The 19,181-nt window shown below is 39.0% G+C and overlaps 1 protein-coding gene across 5 annotated transcripts in view; it reads right to left on the bottom strand.

The window, feature by feature from the left end:
* Window positions 1-19,181, bottom strand: part of PTPRG (protein tyrosine phosphatase receptor type G) — a 730,377-nt gene that overhangs the window by 308,832 nt on the left and 402,364 nt on the right. For all 5 annotated transcript variants that reach the window (XM_029242114.1, XM_029242111.1, XM_029242113.1 and 2 more), the window contains one exon: window positions 2,142-2,321. In XM_029242114.1, the coding sequence (XP_029097947.1) occupies window positions 2,142-2,321 (180 nt within the window). The remainder of the gene's footprint in view (window positions 1-2,141; window positions 2,322-19,181) is intronic.

The following is a 19,181-nucleotide window of genomic DNA, read 5'->3' as shown; positions in this document are numbered from 1 at the left end:
TGTGCTGAGTGAGTGGGAAACAATTCTAAGAACAAATCAAGCCAACCCAAAGCAATCGGCCATGAATAATCTCAGACAAATGCTGGTTTGGAGACAGGAAATGGATCCCCGAAGTTCCGAAGTTGTATGTGCAGCCAGTTAGGTTAAAAAAAAAAAAAAAAAAAAAGGCAACTCAATGACCCACAACATGGATGGGACCAAAGGACAGATAATGAAGTCATTTTAGCTCAGCATGAGGGCTTCAGGCAGCCAAGGCTCCTGAAGGGATTACTAACAGTGGTTTGTAGTGACATCCTTGGCTACAAAGGGATCATTTCAAAGAGAGAGAGAGAGAGGGAGAGTTAGTTTTAATGGGTTGGGTTATAAGAGTTGAAAAATAAGATAAGAAAAATATCTTTAGCACCAACGGAATCCCAGGTAGCACTAGGCACAAATGTAATATAACACCTAGGGATTTATTTTCAGACCAAACAGTGGGGCACAGCAAGGCATTCCTGCTACTTCCATCAATGATCTATAACTGCTATTTGCATAATAGTGATTAAGAGGGAAGGAGCTTTTGCACTAGCAATGTTGAAAATGTGGTATTTCATATTTGTGGACCCCAAGTGACAGGTGAGGTAGGTAAAGGGAAGCAGGGGGGTGAAACTGCTGGTCTGATACACAAAGGGATAAGATGGTGTTCATCTGTATTCTAATATAATAACTAATATTAACAAAGCAAACTCTCAAGGAAGATAAGGATTTTATTTTCATTTATGCATTTGGCACAGTGCTGTCCAATAGAACTTTCTGTAATGATAGAATGTTCTCTATCTTTGCTGCCTGATATGATAGCCACTAGCCATATGTTACTGAACACTTGAAATGTGGCTAATACCAATACTACTCAAAGTGATCTATAGATTCAATGAAATCCTTATCAAAATTCCAATGGTATTTTTCACAGAAATAGTCAAAACAATCCTAAAATTCCTATGGAACCACAAAAGACCCTGAAAAACCAAAGCCATCCTTTGAAAGGAGAACAGAGCTGGAAGTGTTACACTTCCTGATTTCAAATTGTACTACAAAGCTATGGTAATCAAGACAGTATGGAACTGGCACAAAAATAAACACATCAACCAGTGGAATAGAATCTAGAGCCCAGAAACAAACCCATGCATATTCGGTCAACTAATATTTGACAAAGGAGGCAAGAATACTCAATGGGAAAAAGATAGTCTCGTCGATAAATGGTGCTGGAAAAATGCAACATCCACGTTCAAAGAATGAAGTCGGACCACTACCTTACATCCCTCAGAAAAATTAATTTGAAATGGATTAAAGACTTAAAATCTAAGACCTGAAACTATTAAGCTCCTAGAAGAAAACATAGGGGAAAAGCTCCTTGGCATTGGCCATGGCAATGATAATTTGGATATGACACTAAAAGCACAAGCAACAAAAGTAAAAACAGATGAGACTCACCAAACTCAAAAGCTGGGCACCGCAAAAGAAACAACCAATAAAATGAAATGGCAAAATGTTATACATGAATTATATCTTAATAAAGCTGGAAAAATAAATAGAGGTGACCCTCACCCACACCCCAGAAAAATCCAAAGATCTCAATGTGGGTCTCCTCTCCGTCAAACCCTGCAAACACACAACCTGAGAAAGCGGAAAAGAAAACGATACGTGGCTAGTAAAACTGAGGGAGCGAATTTTAATCTTACTTACTTTTAATCAATTAAAATTTAAATTTGAATATAGCCACATATGGCTAGTGGCCACTATAGTAAAACAGATTTCTAAAAGTTCATGCTGTATCCTTTACATGGACTGACCCATTTAATCCTTATAACCCTATGAGACTGATACAATTTCGTTATCTATATATATATTTTTAATTTTTATCCTATCATATTAAAAAAAAAATTTAAAGCACAAAGTGATTAGGTAGTTTGTCCCAAATCACACAGCTAGTAAAGCAAGTGGTCAGTTCTCAAACCAAGGGCCAATTCCAAAGCTCTCACTCAGCTGTACGTTCTCTGTAGCAACATACACTACTAAAGGAGCAACTCGTGGTTACGGTAAAGACCAGAGACCCAGAAACATTTCATATTGTTCCACAGACAAGTAAAGAAGACACAGTCTACCTGTTTTCCCTGTGTTTTTCATCCAGGTTTTGTTGGAAGACTCATTGTCAAAGCCATCAAGTTGCAGGTCCTGGTACTCTTCACCCACACGTGCGTCCTGGTCTGAAATGTCTATAGGTGACTGGTGATGGCCCCCACAGCTGACACTAGACGTGACCCAGTGCTCAGGACCGTAGGCACCTGTTAAAAGAAAACAAGACTTCAATCCTTATGGTTCAAGGGTCAGGGATAAAATGAGTATGATGCACGAAAGTCAAGCACTGCATCTCCCAAGGTTAACATTTTCTACATGTCCCCACCCTAAAGATGTCGGTGCATTGGAAGACTATCAATCCAAGCCATTTGCTTGACAGGGCAAGAAAATTTGAGAAAAAAGTTACTTAAGATAGTTTTGCTTCTTGATTTGTAATCAAACATTTGCTAACTTTATCCGTAATCAGATTAAGGGAGTTGAGCAGAAGGGCCGTCAGAGTTGTTCACAGTTTTAAAAAATTTTTAAATAATTTTCCTAAAATAAACAGAGCATTTATTCACAAGAAAACACCTTAATCAATTTACTATGTTCTGCTATCGTGAACAGTACACTAAACACAAGTTTCTCCTAGGTTCCTAGGAATTTTTGAACTGGAAAAGGAAAAGAATTAAAAATTAAAAGTAACACAACACTGGATGAGAGTCATTACAAATGATGTGGGCAATGAGGCAGGGTTTTCCTACGGTTAATTGTGAGATTTTTCAATTTAGCCAGTTTGAACACAAGTATATTAAGGCAATCACTTCTCTTTCTCAACCCCTCACTCTCATAGGAAATGGGGGTATAAAGTTACCTTCAGACTAGAATCAGCATTCATATAAATAAAGACTTTTGGGGGAACATATGCTACAGGAAAAGAGGAAGAGAATGTAGCTATAACACATAACCCTAATGGACACCAATCAGGCATAGATAGAGAAAACACATGACAACAACTGCATCTCTGCCCTATTCAGAAATTATATGTCTGGGGGTGATGTCTACTAAGTTGATAACAAGCTCTGAAATTTTTCTGCACCCTACCTTTAACCTTCTTGACATGACAAAGTGGAAGTAGTCAGGTGGAAAAAACATCTTTTGCTAGAAAGATTAAGATAAATCTCTTTTTGAGAGTCAGATATAGAATAAGTCTAAACGGTATAATTTAAATTTTTTTTTATTTTATATTGGAGTATAGTCGGTTTACCATGTTGCGCTAGTTTCAGGTGTACAGCAAGGTGATTCAGTTATACACATACATATAACTATCTTTTTCAGACTGTTTTCCCATATGGGTTATTATAGAATATTGAGGAGAGTTCCCTGCGCTATACAGTAGGTCTTTGTTGATTATCTACTTTATATACAGTAGTGTGTGTAAACTGTATAATTTTTAGAAGATAAAATTTAGGCTTCCCAATCCATAAAGTTTAGTGTGTGTATAAACAAACATATACATATACTTGTATTCCTAGGTTTTTTTAGCTTTAAATTCCTTCACATATCAAATAAAGGAGGATGAATGGCCAAAGTGACTTTAGGAGAGCAACCCATCCATGAACCATATTTTTCTGCCTCACTCTATACCTAGCCCTGTATGATGGAAGACACAAGGACACCTTAACATAGTTCTCCCTCCTACTAAGTCCACACCTGTGCCCAGCCCTCCACCACACACACTCCCTGGCCACGGATTTCCCCATGCCCCTAAGTCTGACACAGCTCACAGCTGATATAAACAGTGGTACCATGAAAAAAGCAGCAACAACAGAAAATCTTTTCAGTCACAGTCATGGAAACTTCACGGCTGCAAGAGCACCTGACGAAGCTCCCCTAAAAATGATTCATATGCTTGCTATCTGGCAAGCAGCTCAGCCTCACTCTATGTCTGGGTCATTTTCCCTAATCCTTATCTCATGCAGTAAGATAAAAGAGACTATCAGAAAGAACATGTTCGCTGATTGGCAAAGATTTAGCAAAACCTCTGGGCACTTATCAAAATCACTTACAAGTGCCATAACACTTTCTAGAAAAAGTTAACATCGCCACTTGCTTTACTGTAGGACTCCAACTAAATTAGGAATTGTCAAGGGCTTTTCGCTCATGTCATTTCACCTCTTGGTCAAATTCCCTAAGACTGCGTGAGATGAGTCATTAAGGAACAGAGTGTGCATTTGCATATGTTGGAGCCAAACTTTATTTTCATCTTGCATCAATATATTTGAAGAAAAAAAGGAGGGGAAAGGGGACAGAAGGCTCCAATTATCCTGTCTGCTCTAAATCTTCTTACAGATGCCAAAAGGATCCATTGAAAAATGGAATAAAGTGCTTGTTGACATATCTGATAGCTGACCATAATGTAAATTCTGGCTAGCTACAACTGGGCCTGTATGTTTAAATTATGGAAACTAACGTTTTAATGGTGTGTGTGTGTGTGTGTGTGTGTGTGTGTGTGTGTAAAACGCCTTTCAGAAACTCAGTACTACAACAAAATTGCACTCAATGGAAAAAAATGCATGGTAAAAATCAATCCAAACACATATGACTCCAAAGAAATAAGAATGCAAGCCATCATTTGTAAAAACACATAGACACCTGGTAGTTATCCTACTGATTAAAAAAAATACTCTTTAAGCTCTGATAAGTACTTGCCATTCATATTATTTCTTATAACCTGCCAGACACGGGTGAAATATAATTTAGCCCTCTATAAAAATATAATCAGGGTTCATACCAGTGAGATTCATTTATTCACTGGTAACAGTCTGAAGATTTAAGCCGACTACATGCTTGCTTTCACACCTCTACCCAATCTACGTTCAAGTGCAATTTTAATTGAAACTGATCTTGCACTTCAGATTTTAAATTAATTCTTCTCTGGAGTGCTTCATGCTCCAGACACCCTTGCCTTGCAAAAACCTCTATGTCATTAGTGGTGGAAACAGAACACTTTTTCTAAGCTTGCAGGTATTGATTACCTATTCTCACACTGAAGCGCCACTGCCATTCCACACTGTATAAATCTCTCCAGTGTTAAGACACTTGATAAAGGACTGAGAACTATACCATTAATCATTTTCAGTCGCACAAGTCTCATAGCATTGAAAGCTTTGTTTTTCAGAACTTTGAATAAATGCCTTTAAGTTAAAAACATGACACTAAAAAAACACTGGTTAACTGAAACCTAGTTTTGAAGGAGGGAAAACAATCAGCAAGAAGCCTTCCTCTCTCAGGTCTGACATTATCCATCTAAAATAAGAAGAGAAAGTCATGTGCATTTTAGCGCCCTCTTAGCAACTCTTTCTTAGAATACTTGCATTTTGGCATCTGGACCCATTTTGACCTGCTCAGTAACTCTGACATGGCAACCTACTATGCAAGGCTACCTTCTCGAAAAGGGAGGCGTGGGGCTCAGGGGTAGAAACCACAGGGCAGTTTGTCTGCCAAGAGTAACTTCCCGTTCACCTGTTGACAGTCTGGAAGGAATGAGATCTTTTATTTTTTTAAGATTTATTTTAGTATTTATTTATTTTATTTATTTTTGGCTGCATCGGGTCTCAGTTGTTGCACGTGGGATCTTCATTGAGGCATGCAGGATCTTTCGTTGTGGAACATGGGCTCATTAGTTGTGGCGCACGGGCTTAGTTGTCCCGAGGCACGTGGGATCTTAGTTCCCCGACCAGGAATCGAGCCCGCATCCCCTGCATTGGAAGGCAGATTCTTAACCACTGGACCACCAGGGAAGTCCCCAGGAATGAGATCTTGATGGAGACATACCGCCAACATATTAGTACCAAGGGAACTAGCACTGATTCTCTTTCAATCTAGAATGAAAAATATTTTCTTTTTAATGCATTCAGTGAATGCATCTGAAATTCCTGGCTGAAGGAATTTCAAGGTCAAGGAATTCCTTGACCTCAGTGTAAAATATCCCCTTGTCAGGGAGATGCACTGTGAGAGATGCACTGGGTTCTGTACTATCGCGGCAATGGGTTCTTATTTTCCTATGGACATTTTATCACAAATGTAATTTATCGTTTACTCCTTAGTGTCTGGCTTCCCTACCAGCTCATTACTCTATGAGAACAGGCTCCTTCCCAGTCTTGTTCAAGTCTATTCCAATGTCTAGCACAGAACCCTACAGACACTGAGTTCCTAGTATACATATTTTTGGCACAAATACATGAATTGGAAGATGAGATTAAAGAGTCTTCCACAGTTCTGTCTTCTAATGACACTACAACATGTTTTCTGTGCATTACTTTGGTTTTAATTTTACACTTCTATCTGCTGACTTCTTCCAAAGTCTTTCTCATTTCCTGGTCTCAAGACTAAGGATGTCAACTTCAGAAGTAAATACTCCTTTCTTTCATCATTATTATGTTACATTAATCTGAACAGTGATAAAGTAATATAAACTGCAAAGATAGGATCGATCCATGCACATGACAGAATCTGTGTGCAAATTTAACAAGCCCACCAAAGGCAATTATGGTTTTTAAAAGAAAGGAGTATGATAGAACTTCGCTTTCAAAAGCCTTTGGGGAAACACGATTATTTTTAAGACTCTCTTATTTTTCCGAAGCTTTAACAGAGCTCTCTAATCAAAGAAGGTCAATCAAGAAGGAAAATTAGTCTTGTGCATAAATTCACCACCACAGTCACTTCAATATTGACTCAACACCTGCTCAGTACCAGCGCCTCAGTGCTAAGAAATGGTGGCCAGGCGGCAGAGCTCCCACAGTTCCCTTGGGCAACTTAAGCTGCCTATGGCTCTGTCTTCTCATCTGTACAATGCGGAAAATCAGTGGTGTCACTGTCAAAGGGTGGTTATGAGGATTAGATGAGATAATCCACATAAAGTACCTAGAACAGTATCAAACAACAGAAACTCAGTAAGTGGTGGCTGCTGTGATTATTGTCACTGTTATTATGTTACAAAATGTGCAGCAACCCCTCCAGAATCTGACTATATAATGGAGGAGACAACACTACAGTCCAACCAATGACTAAGGCAGGTGGAAGCAGGCATTCTGCGGTACCAAAAGAGAGAGGAGGGGCCCTCACCTCCCTGAGGACACACCTTCCAGAGAAGGTGACACTTGAAGGGAGTCATTCCCTGAAGTGCAGAGAAATTTACTAGGTCCAAGTGTTTCCCATGTGGGCAGAGGACAAGAATCAAAAGTACAGGTGAGCCCTTTAGGAGGTGAAGTTTAATCCTAGCACCCACCACATTTAGGGACTAGCTTCCCAAAAATGAAGTAAAAATAAAGAGGAAAAAGGCAACTTCCCAGTGGAGAAGCCTGACCTATATATAGCCAAGTGATGAAGGTCAACCTCACCTTCGATATCATGGATTATCATGCACATCCTGATAGGATGTGATAAGAAGGGTGCATTACCACTGTGGGATTCTTTCTAAAAATCCATAATCCCAATCACCAGGAAAACATCAGACAAACCCAAACTGAGGAACATTCTGTAAGATACTTGGCCAATATTCCCCAAAAACGTTGAGGTCATGACAAACAAGGAAACACTATAAAAAACTGTCTCAGACCGAAGAAGATTTAGGAGCCGAGACAGAAAATGCAATGCGGTATCTGAGACTGAATGATGGAACCAAACATGGAAATTAGTGAGAAAACCCATGAGCTCTGAATAAAGGTTGAAAGAAAGAGGAAGACATATTTATGAAACTCACAGATGCCAAATAAAATCTAAGTTTTGTTAAGTGGGTCATATATTTTTTTAAATATTTATTTATTTATTTATTTGGTTGCACTAGGTCTTAGTTGCAGCAGGCGGGCTCCTTAGATGCGGCATGTGGGATCTAGTTCCCTGACCAGGTATTGAACCCGGGCCCCCTGCATTGGGAGTGCGGAATCTTAACCACTGCGCCAACAGGGAAGTCCCAAGTGGGTTACATTTTAATATCCGGATTTTACTGGCTTTACTATTATATACTTGAGGGTAGGTCTATGGCCTAACAGACGAAGGAGATGGGCACTGATTTACAGATAATGCTGGGGTTGTTCTCATATCCTCTTGATAAGAAAGAAATCTGTACAGAGCAATGCCAAAGGAAAAGAGAGGTGGCCTAAAGAAAGCATAGCAAGCTCGTGAATGATATTTCATTATTTAAGGTTATATAACAACCTTTTAAAATTGGAGAAATTCACCTTACAAAATTATCATTAAAGAACAACATTATTAGCTTAAATTATGGCTCATTTGTGCATTAAAAGAACCCACTTCCACCTCTTTGGTGTACCATTAACAAGTCACTGTATTTTTCTCATTTTGAGATTTTACAATTCAGTACATTAGCACCAGGAAGACATATTTCTACAGTAGGGTGAATAAATCACACAACTGGAGATTAATTCCAACTGGCCTGTTTAAGGTAGACAATTTCCCACGTGAAAATAATGGCAAATACTGTAAATCTGGGCCCACGTCTGAGATCCTGCTTGATGTTCAGTGTTTAAGGCCAATTTAACCCAAAGAACTTGGTTGCCATGCATAAATTCTGAACCAAAACTAGGTTATTGTGTTCAAAGGAAAATCAAATAAAAATCTGAGAGAAACATCTCAATCTCTCGCCCCCCACCTCCAGCAATATTACTTGAAAATCTAAGATAAGCAAATATAATTGGTTAGCAACAAGACTTTTCTATAGTTTAAGTAAATCATCTCACTTCAGTGTAGTTCACTATTAATACCTGACCTGAGAAAAAGAGATAAAAGTGCTCTCTTTAGGGGGCTTCTCTGGTGGTGCAGTGGTTAAGAACCTGCCTGCCAATGCAGGGGACAAGGGTTCGAGCCCTGGCCCGGGAAGATCCAACATGCCGCGGAGCAAATAAGCCCCTGCACCACAACTACTGAGTCTGCGCTCTAGAGCCCCAAAACCGCAACTACTGAGCCCACGTGCCACAACTACTGAAGCCCACGCGCCAAGAGCCTGTGCTCCGCAACAAGAGAAGTCACCGCAATGAGAAGCCTCCGCACTGCAACGAAGAGTAGCCCCCGTTCGCCGCAACTAGAGAAAGCCCGCGCACAGCAACGAAGACCCAACACAGCCAAAAAAAAAAAAAAAATTGCTATCTTTAAAGCATATAAATCATACTTTTGTCTAAAAGCAAGGAATTTCAAATGTCTATGATTTGTATTCCAAACAATGGTTTCTTTAAATACATAAGAGGTTCTTTGGAGAAAACAAGCATACACCTTGAATTTATTTTACCATAATATATCCACATAATGGTTTCTATTCACTAATGAAAAGCCATTAAAAATAATGAATTCTGTCTAAATCTAATTAAAAACAAAACTGATATACATGTTATGTGCTGCTTCTAGTCAAATATGCTTATTAATGCCTCCCTCAAGGAATTTATATTAAAAACATTACCTGGATCCAGCGTGATTACCCTGCATCTTCGTGTCTACTTTTAACCAACAGCAACAATCCAAAAATAAGTGTATTCATTTTTTAACCTAACATTATAATTAATGCTCTTTCTCCCAAATCTAAAACACATCTTAAACTATTCCATTTTTTAATTAAAAAGCGTTATGGGACTTAACTTACAATTCTTTTTTGCATTTTCTACTCCTGGTAGCTAATTACCTTTTGTGTGTTTATTGTTGTATATATGAAAAATGGAAAATGTGCTTTTCAAAAAGCATTCATATTGCTGATCTCCACTGTTTTCATTTTATTCATGTATAAGTATGAATTTGTTTAGTGTTATTAATAGGAATTTTCAAATTTTTAAGCCAGTTAAGAAAACATGAATTTACCTTACAAATAAAATAGCTCGGCAAATATTTTGTTTTTAAATTTTAGGTATAAAAACTTCATTCCTCCATTTCACATCAATGATGTGTTTTAAGGTAACTATCAATATCTAACCACAATACAAGAAATAATATCAGACAGTAACACCAGAAATGGGCACTACTTTACTCATTTTTTAATACCAAGTGTTATTTGTTTAACTTCCCAGAACCTCTATTTTAGGACTAGATGTTTAAAATTAATCTCAAGTAAAGTGTGGAACAGCATGAATCTCTACATTACAGGTCCCAGATTCTAATCCTTATCCTGAAGGTCTCTCTGAAGCCTATTTTACTATTCTAAAAAGTGAGGGTATTACAAAGAGTGGAGATGCCAATCATGATTACCGGGGAGTTCTAAGCCACAGGCCTCCAGGCTGAGTAGAGGCTCATAAGGACGGACTGACTGACTCGACTGACTTGACTAGTGATGTCTGCATGGGTGTGTGAGATGACAGTAGAAAAGCACGCACCATGAGCATAAATGTAATTCACAGACGAGAAGATTCTAAAGGTCTTTCCAAGAAAACGGCTGTAACTCTGCATGTCTGCACGCAGCTCGGATTAAAAACTGTTACCTTTCAAGCGCAATCCACCCACATCCAACCATGCAAGCAAACTTTTTACTACTGACTGGGATGGTTTATCCACTTAAAATCTAACTAATATTGTTTAAAGTTGGGCCAACTTTATTTTTGTTTCTTGTAAATACCACATAAAATTGCTTAAAGAAGGCATCTGAGCAATCAACAAAAAAGTCACAATTTTTACCGTCCAATGCCAAACATCTCAAGTGTTTATAAACTGTAGGTAAGTTGGTTCTGGACCTGAAGTCTTCAACCTTCAAGTCAAGTACGTCTTCAAGCAATCATCACTCATCATATGACAAAGATCTTTTCTTTCAGAATTCTGACTGTCCCCGTAAGACAATATAAACAGTCATCCAGGGATGAGAAGGTCACATGGCATAGTGGAAAAAGTACTCGGTAAGGAGACCAGCCACTCAAGTTCTAGTTCAAGGGTGGCAAATGAGCTTTAACTCACACATTAGCTCCATATGATTGTATGATTACTTATGAATAAAGACAAGACCAACGACCAATGTCTGTCAACAGTGCCAGAGGGGCCATGGGGACGGCCATGTCACGAATTTGCTCTTTTCATTCCAGTTTCAACTCTAAAAAGTGGAGCTGAAAGTGGCAGTGGTCAAGTCTTATAATGATTCAATTTCCTTACACACAAATTATCAGATTATATCAGATCACTTTTAAAATTCCAAAGAGTTCTAAATACTACAAGAATACTTCCTGTAACACCTGGAAGAATCAAACAGGCATGTTAAATTTTGTTAATATTCTAGCTAACATTCGCCCTCATTAGATACATTCGTGAGAGTAACCAAAAGGATGCGGTGAGGATTAAAGAAATTATCACATACAGAGCACATCCGCCAGCACTCGGCACATACTAATAGTGCTGAATAAACATGGGTATCTATACTTTCCTCTGGGAACCACAAGCGAACCCTAAATTCTGGATGGTGTGACCCTGCTCCTGGTTCCAGAAATAGCACCTGATTCGTCGTCTGGCTGTTTAATCCCATCCTCCTTCACAAGAGACTGACTCAGGAAGGGGTGTTAATCCAGGACTAAGCCAATGAGCACGGGGGATTTCTCTGGTCAATGGGAATGGTTTAGGTTGATACTACTCAAAAGCAGGCTCCAGACTTTTGTTCAGAGGCTGAAGGAAGAACCTACCGTCTTCCCTGAATGGGAATGAAGAGGAGGCAGGGAAAGGACTGACTTGGAACCAAGAGGGAATCAGCTGGAGACCAAAGCTGACAAGGAAAAAGGTGTGTGCGGGGGATTGGGGAGGCGGGGGGGGGGGGGGGGGGGGGGGGTAGGACCTGACCAAACAAATGCTGAAATTCAAATTTTAGCTCTAGACTTCTGAATTTTAAGTGTCTTTGTATTCAAAACAGCTTGAGTAGGCTTTCTGCTATTTGTGACCCAAAAATATAGAATGTTAGTTTGAAAATACCAACAGTTAAATCATTCAATGCTTTCTACATGCATCACTAAGACGAAAATGTCAAATTACAAAGATAAAAATCAGGAACGCATACTGATGGAATATATAAGGATAACATCTACTGATTCCCCTTCCTTCCTTTCCTCTTTCCCTAGAGGAGAGGACAGACTTGGGTAAGGGTTTAAAGATCTCATTTAGACAAGAGGGGAGGGAACGGGCCCTGAAATCCCTGGCTGTAAATTTACACCCTTGGTAACGCAGAGGTCACAGGACAGGAACCCCTGAAAGTCTTAATGGGAACAGTGGCCTCTCGCTGAAGTCTTCTGCCTCAGAAGCAAGCCACAACACAAGTTACTACACACGGAAGACTTGCCGAGGTGATGATGCAACATTCCCAAAGGTCAGAGTTGCATCTCCAGGAGGGAAACAAAGCAGACAGTTAGGGCCTAGTTCAGTCTGGTTCAGACAATGCTGGGACTTCCTGTCTTTGAGTAGGAGGCCTTTTTCACACCATTGCTATTGTCGGCACCACGCCCCACAAAGGGCTGTTGGAATATAACCTGCGTCAGCTCAGGAGACATCCCAATCACAAGTAGAAAAAAGGGAAAAATTCCCAGACAGAATTCAGGAGTTTGGTGTTTGCAAGGAATACGAGGGTACAGGCCAACCCCCTGACCTCAGGGCTGAGAGGAAAAGAACAAGAAATTTAAAACCGTTTTATGAGGCGCTCACTCAACAGCTGAGGGGCCTGGGGTGGAGCGGGTGTGTGGGGCTGGGAAGCCCTTCAGAGGGTACAGACAGGATGATTAACACCCTTCCTGCGACAACTATAAAAGGAGGAATGCATGCCCCCAAATGTATTAACTATTAAATGCTATCTGGGGAAATGTCTAGACATAAAGCGCCACACTTATGAGGTAAAGCCAAACAGCATGATGGATTCAGTCTTTCCGACACACTGTGAGTAGTTCGCTTTAACTTATACTTTTTTCTATTTCAATAAATTTACAGCGTGCAGAACTTCCAATAAAGGGGATCTAAAAAGAAAATGGGAGAAATTAGCAGAAGCGATAGTGATGAAAAGAACACTAACTCCCTTCATTTCATCAAATCAGAGGAGTCTCTGCTAACCTATCTATTTAAAATAGTCCCCTCATCCATGTTCTATTTCCTCGACCTCGTGCATTTCTCTTTCTAGTATATGGTCCATGAGACGTCAGATACTTGCCTATTTGGTTCACGTGGTACACAGAAGGTGCTCAATAAACAAATATCTGCTCAAAAGGGCTAGGATTAAGGTGAGGCACTCACCCAAAACTCAGTCATCAAAATAAATAGTATCTCAATGAAGTATTTCAAGGTTTGAAGTAAACACAAAAACCTACGATGAGCAAAATATAAAAACTTTAACGATATTCAGTTAACAGTCCTGTGCAAAGTCATCCTGGAGTCTGAGGCAAAAGGAAAAGCCAGCAATCACAAATATTGCACTAAAATATAATTCCTCTTGATTACTGAGTTTTTTGACACCCTAGTCCCAGCTCTGCGATAAACGACTAAGTGACATTTAATAGTATACAGCCATAAAGTGACATCAATAAGGAAGGCATCATCCATTTGAAGGATATTCAACAATGTGCCAGGCTTGCGATGAAAGCTTCTTATATTTTATCTTCTTTGACCCTTTCAACAACTCGTGTCAAGTATATACTAGTTTCTCCATTTCTCAGATAAAGAAATTGAGGCTCAGAAGCTAGGAAACTTGCCTTCACATAGTAAGTGACAGACCACTGAGTCAATTCCAGACCTACAGGACTAACCCATGCTATAAAACAAGAGTTTGCCAACTATAGCATGTGGGTCACCCACAGCCCACCATGTGTTTTTGTAAATGAAGTTTTATTGGAACACAGACACACGCATTCAAGTATGTATCACCTATGATTGTTTCCGTGCTGCAACTCCAGAGTTAAACAGTTGTAAAAGAGACAAAAAAAAAAGAAAAAAACCTAAAATATTTACCATCTGGCCTTTTGTTTACAGTATGAAAGAACTGGCAATAATGTAAATATCCAACAGTAAGGACTTGCTAACTACTTCCACATCTAATGGTTCAAGAGTAGATAATCCTACTCTCGGATAAATTCCCAATAGTTCCTATATTTAAATATTTAAAATAAATAAGTAAAAGCGCAAGAAGCAGTTGTGGGGAAATCTGAAGTAGGGAAAGCATTTTTTCATATCATGTAAAACCTCAACATCAGAAAGACTGATAAAATCAAATACATTAAATATTTAATTTTCTGATTGCAGAACACACCATAAGAAACATCAAAAGACAAGTGATCTGCAAAAACATTTGCAATACATACCACAGAAAGGAAAGTTCTTTAGTATACCAAGAGATTCTAGAAATCGATAAACCCAAAACCCCACATAAAAATGGTCAACGGATATAAACCAACAGTTCAAAAAAAAAAGACGAAACACAAATGGCCCCTTGACACAGGAAAAGTTGCTGTGCCACACTAAGAAGGAGAAACACAAATTAAAATTATAGAGATGCATTCTTTCACCTACAAAATTTGTCAACACCAAGATGTTGGATTATACACTGTTAACAAAAATGTATTCAAATAAGCACCTTCATTTACACTAAGAAACAGAAACAGTCTCTATGGAAGACAATTTGGTAGTAATATTAAAATTGCAAATGTGCACTCCTTGGAGCCTGCTGTTAACTCTACAGATATACTTGCATTCATGCAAGGTTAAGGTTAGTCATGGCAGCAACAGCAGTTGTAACCAAAATTAGAAAGGAGATAAATATCCATCACCAAAGGGCTAGTTAGCTAAACTATGACAAGTCAATGCACTGGAATAGTGTGGAACTTGGGGGAAAGGAAAGAAAGAAAAAGAAACCTCTTAAAGCTGAAATGGTAAAACTTCCAAGTTACATGTTTTAGTGAAAAACCTAACATACATTATAATATGCTACCATTTGTGTTTACAAAAATGAGAAAATACATGATGATATACATATATTTACTGTATGTACATAAAATACCTCTGGAAGCGTATTTAAGAAAGCACAATGCTAGTAAATGAAAAGGAAATAAGAACAGGAGATTTTTCACTACTTACTCTCTTATGCCCTTTGAACTATATTTATACATTACCTATTTAAAAGTTAAATTTAAAAGATCCATAGAAACTGAAAATGGAGGAAGGAGTATCTGATAGCATTCAATGGGAAAAAGCTAGCTGCAGAGCAAATACTACGGAATTACGTCATATCTTGTAAAGAAAAAGATTAAATAAAATTAAAACCAGTGACAAAAAGTAAACAAAGATTACGAAGAAGCTTGCTAAACTGTAAATGGTGGTTACCTCTGGGGCGGGAGTCAAAAGATGCCAGTACGTTCACACCTGTGGAGGGTTGAAATGAACACACAAGTAGCGAATATCAAATAAATTACTCAAACATGAAAAAAAAAAGATGCTAATATGATCTAGAAAGCTATCTATTTTGCAAATACATGTAGTGCTTCTGTAATTAACAAATTTTTTTTTTTTTTAAATTTTGGACACATACCTCTGAGATCTTGACCTACGTACATTCTTGAGGGACTCTGGAAGTCCTGAGTTCTTAATACATTATGGCATCACTCTAACAGGGATCACTGCCCCAGCAGGGTGAAAGTTTGTTCTTTGGGGCAAAACACATTACTATTTTCATCTTTAAAGCACAGACATACATAGAGTACGTAATCAGACAGGACAGTCTATCTATGATAATAAAATTTCAAGGGCTGGGGGGTGAAAAGGGGGAAAATATCTAAAAAGCCTCCTTAGGGAGCGGGTGATAAGAGAAAATAAGGTTGAGAAGAAAAGCATTATGGAATTCTGTAGGCAAAACAGATCCTCCCGTCTTTTTCATGTGACTGTTAAGTCAGATCCACATTAAAGCAGAAATTCTATTTTAACCTAAAAATGAGACAACTATAAAAAAAAGCCAATACTACTGAGAAGTCATTATGTTCCTCACTGTGATTTTATGTCATATCCCATAGGAAAACCGTATAACCTACCAATATACCCATTATTACAAGGGGAAAACTGAGACTCGCTTACTTGGAATGCAAGCACTGACACTGTGATTTGAAGCAAAGTCTGTACAACTTTTCCATTTGACTGCACTGCCTGTTGCTTCTCTACTACATCCTATTTAATTTTTACCCATCATTCCTGCCTCTCAGGAGCTGGGGAGATCCTGATTTTGTCATCTAATTTCAGACCTAGGCCTCCCGGCAATATGCCATTTCGCAACTTTAATAAATATATCTCCTTTGTCAAGTTGATGATAAAAATGTTCAAAAGGCCAGGGCCCAAGATAGAACTCTCTATCATTACAGTGGTACATTATCCAGAATTCCCTGGGAAGAGTTTTTCAATCTACCACAAATACTCACTTCTCCATCTTAATTCTGAGAATATCAAGAGATGGCCTGTCAAGGCTTCTCTCTGAAATCCAGATATCTGTGTCGGTTGTGCTTGAAAATCCTGCAATGTTTTGGACACACTGCAGAGCTTTAAAAAAGGACCCAACAAGGAACTTCCCTGCAGAAAATCAGAACATAGCGCTTTCAGGGCAGGACATACTCTAATTTCCTCGCCCTTGTTACCCACAGCGGGAAGTGCAGGCATTGGGTTGCATAATATAAACGGGGCACACAAGGGGAATATAAAAAGGAGCAAATCAGCAAAATGAAAAAATGGCCAGCCTTCTTGTTTGTCATTCTGTCCCAGATTTGTGATCAAAATAAGGAGTCTGATGGACATCTTCATAAACTTTAGGAAACACTATTATATTTTTAGGGACTAAACTGATGACTGATGGGAAAGAAACAAATGCAATTGTAAGAGTTACAGATGGGATCTATTTATACTGACAGCAAAGAAAGTGGTCACTGTGAAAACCAAAATCATAATGAAAAATACCAGCGATTTCATGTACACTTTCATTTCAGGATTTAAGTGGCAGGATGTGGCAGCCCACTGACGGCCATGAATGATGGAAACAGTGGTTCCTTAAATGCTGGACCAAAGACCAGCGCTGGACTTGATGACTAGAAAACTTCATTAAAAATAAAACCCATATTCCTGAGCTCCCATATCAGCACCTTCAAAAGTGGGATCAAGGAAACTGTTTTGAGAACAATGAAAACAGCCACCAACAGTACTAAGAGCTGATACTGTTGCTAAAGACATTGTGCTTTACAAGAATCATCTCACCTAATTCTGAAATCAAAGTAATAAACTTCACTATTATCCCTATTATCCTCATTATACATTATGAGGCAGGTCAGAGGGTAATCTGCTCAAGACCACTCCCCTAGTAAGCAGCTTTTAAACTCCACTTCACACGGATTCTTTTTTTTTTTTGCGGTACGCGGGCCTCTCACAGCTGTGGCCTCTCGCGTTGCGGAGCACAGGCTCCGGACGCGCAGGCTCAGCGGCCACGGCTCACGGGCCGAGCCACTCCGCGGCACGTGGGATCTTCCCGGACCGGGGCACGAACCCGCGTCCCCTGCATCGGCAGGCGTACTCCCAACCACTGCGCCACCAGGGAAGCCCCACACGGATTCTTTACATATTAACATTTACCGACCACTGACAAGGGATCAACGTCCATGGATTATCTTATTTGCTCCTGACAATACTATCCCCATTTTATGGATGAAGATGCTACACCTAGAAAGGTTAATTTATTTGGTATTTAGATCCATCCATTAAGCAAGTAGTGGAGCCAGGATTCAAACTCAGACAGCTCCAGAGTCCCCTCTTTAAATATCCTGCTATAGTAATATTTGAACGGGTGGAAAGTTCTGGGCAGTTCTGAAGTTAGCCAAATCTGGAGGTCAATTTCAACTTAGATTGTGTGTCTAGTTCCATAAATCTGCTCCACAAAGGACGGAGTCTCTCAACCAAGGCCCTAGGTTGGGGAGAAGAGCGTTCTGGTAGCTTCGACCTTGGCTAACATTTTCAGTAAAACCATGTGTTTTATTGAAACACATGGTGGGGTGTGAAACACATGGTGGGGCCCAAATGACAGGAAAATGAAGCGAGTAAGCAACTGCTGTTGTCTAAATACAGCCATTCACAGAAAGACAGAACGTCCCAGACTTACCCTACTAAACTTGAGAAGACTAATGCCATGAACACTGCGTGATTATGATGGAGGAAAAACTGACGGAAAAATTATATGAATATCTAAATAAAAATCACACACCTTTGTATACTAAAGAGGGTCTACCCTATTTAAGGTAATAAAAGATTTTTAAAACATTATCAACTCCCTTTAAAGAACACTTTTAAAGGCATCAGAGCAGGTAACTGCAGTAAATATGTTCATGAAATGAAAAAACTTTGGCTTAAGGTGTGCCTGTGTAGTGTTGGTCCTATAATTCTTCAACTAGGCGATTAAGTACCACTAATACCATGAGAAAAAAAATATAGTCCTGACTACACTAATACCATGAGAAAAAATACCATAAGAAAAAAAAATATTCCTGACTACACTAGTACCATGAGAAAAAAAAACCAGGAGGAAAAAAAAAATATTACCATGAGAAAAAAAATAATACCATGAGAAAAAAAAATATTCCTGACTACATTCGAGCTACATTATTAAGAAGACAGAGCACCATTTGACAGTTACTTTGGGGACTTCTATATGGATGGAATGCTTAATGAAAAAATGGAGGAGAAACGAATTATTTTTTCAGACAATACAATAAAGAGTTGTACTTGGCAAGATGCATAAGAAATAGGATTAATAAGAAACTGAAGTTGGGATCCACAGCTTGTGACAGGAGACAGAAACAGGAGACAGAACATGAGTTTTTTCCTTCTCGATTCTAGAACTCCAACCCTTAATGATGCAAGCTGAAGTCAAGTCCTGGCCACCATACTGATGGACTTACCAGGAATTTTTCAGTTCAGGAGCTTACATCCCAGAAACAGTGTTTAGTGATTTCCAAAACAGTAGGATCCTGGTTGTGAAAAACAAGCTCTCTAATTAGCAGATTAGAAGTCCCTTCCTTGCAGATAAAACTGCTAACGCAGACAAAGGCTTAATATAAAATAATCAT

This window comes from Monodon monoceros, unplaced genomic scaffold, assembly GCF_005190385.1.
Source record: "Monodon monoceros isolate NGI ecotype Baffin Bay Population unplaced genomic scaffold, NGI_Narwhal_1 Super_Scaffold_3, whole genome shotgun sequence".
In the NCBI taxonomy this organism is placed as follows: domain Eukaryota; kingdom Metazoa; phylum Chordata; class Mammalia; order Artiodactyla; family Monodontidae; genus Monodon; species Monodon monoceros.
Note: the sequence above shows the minus strand (reverse complement) of the source record. Positions and strands in the feature narration are given on the sequence as shown.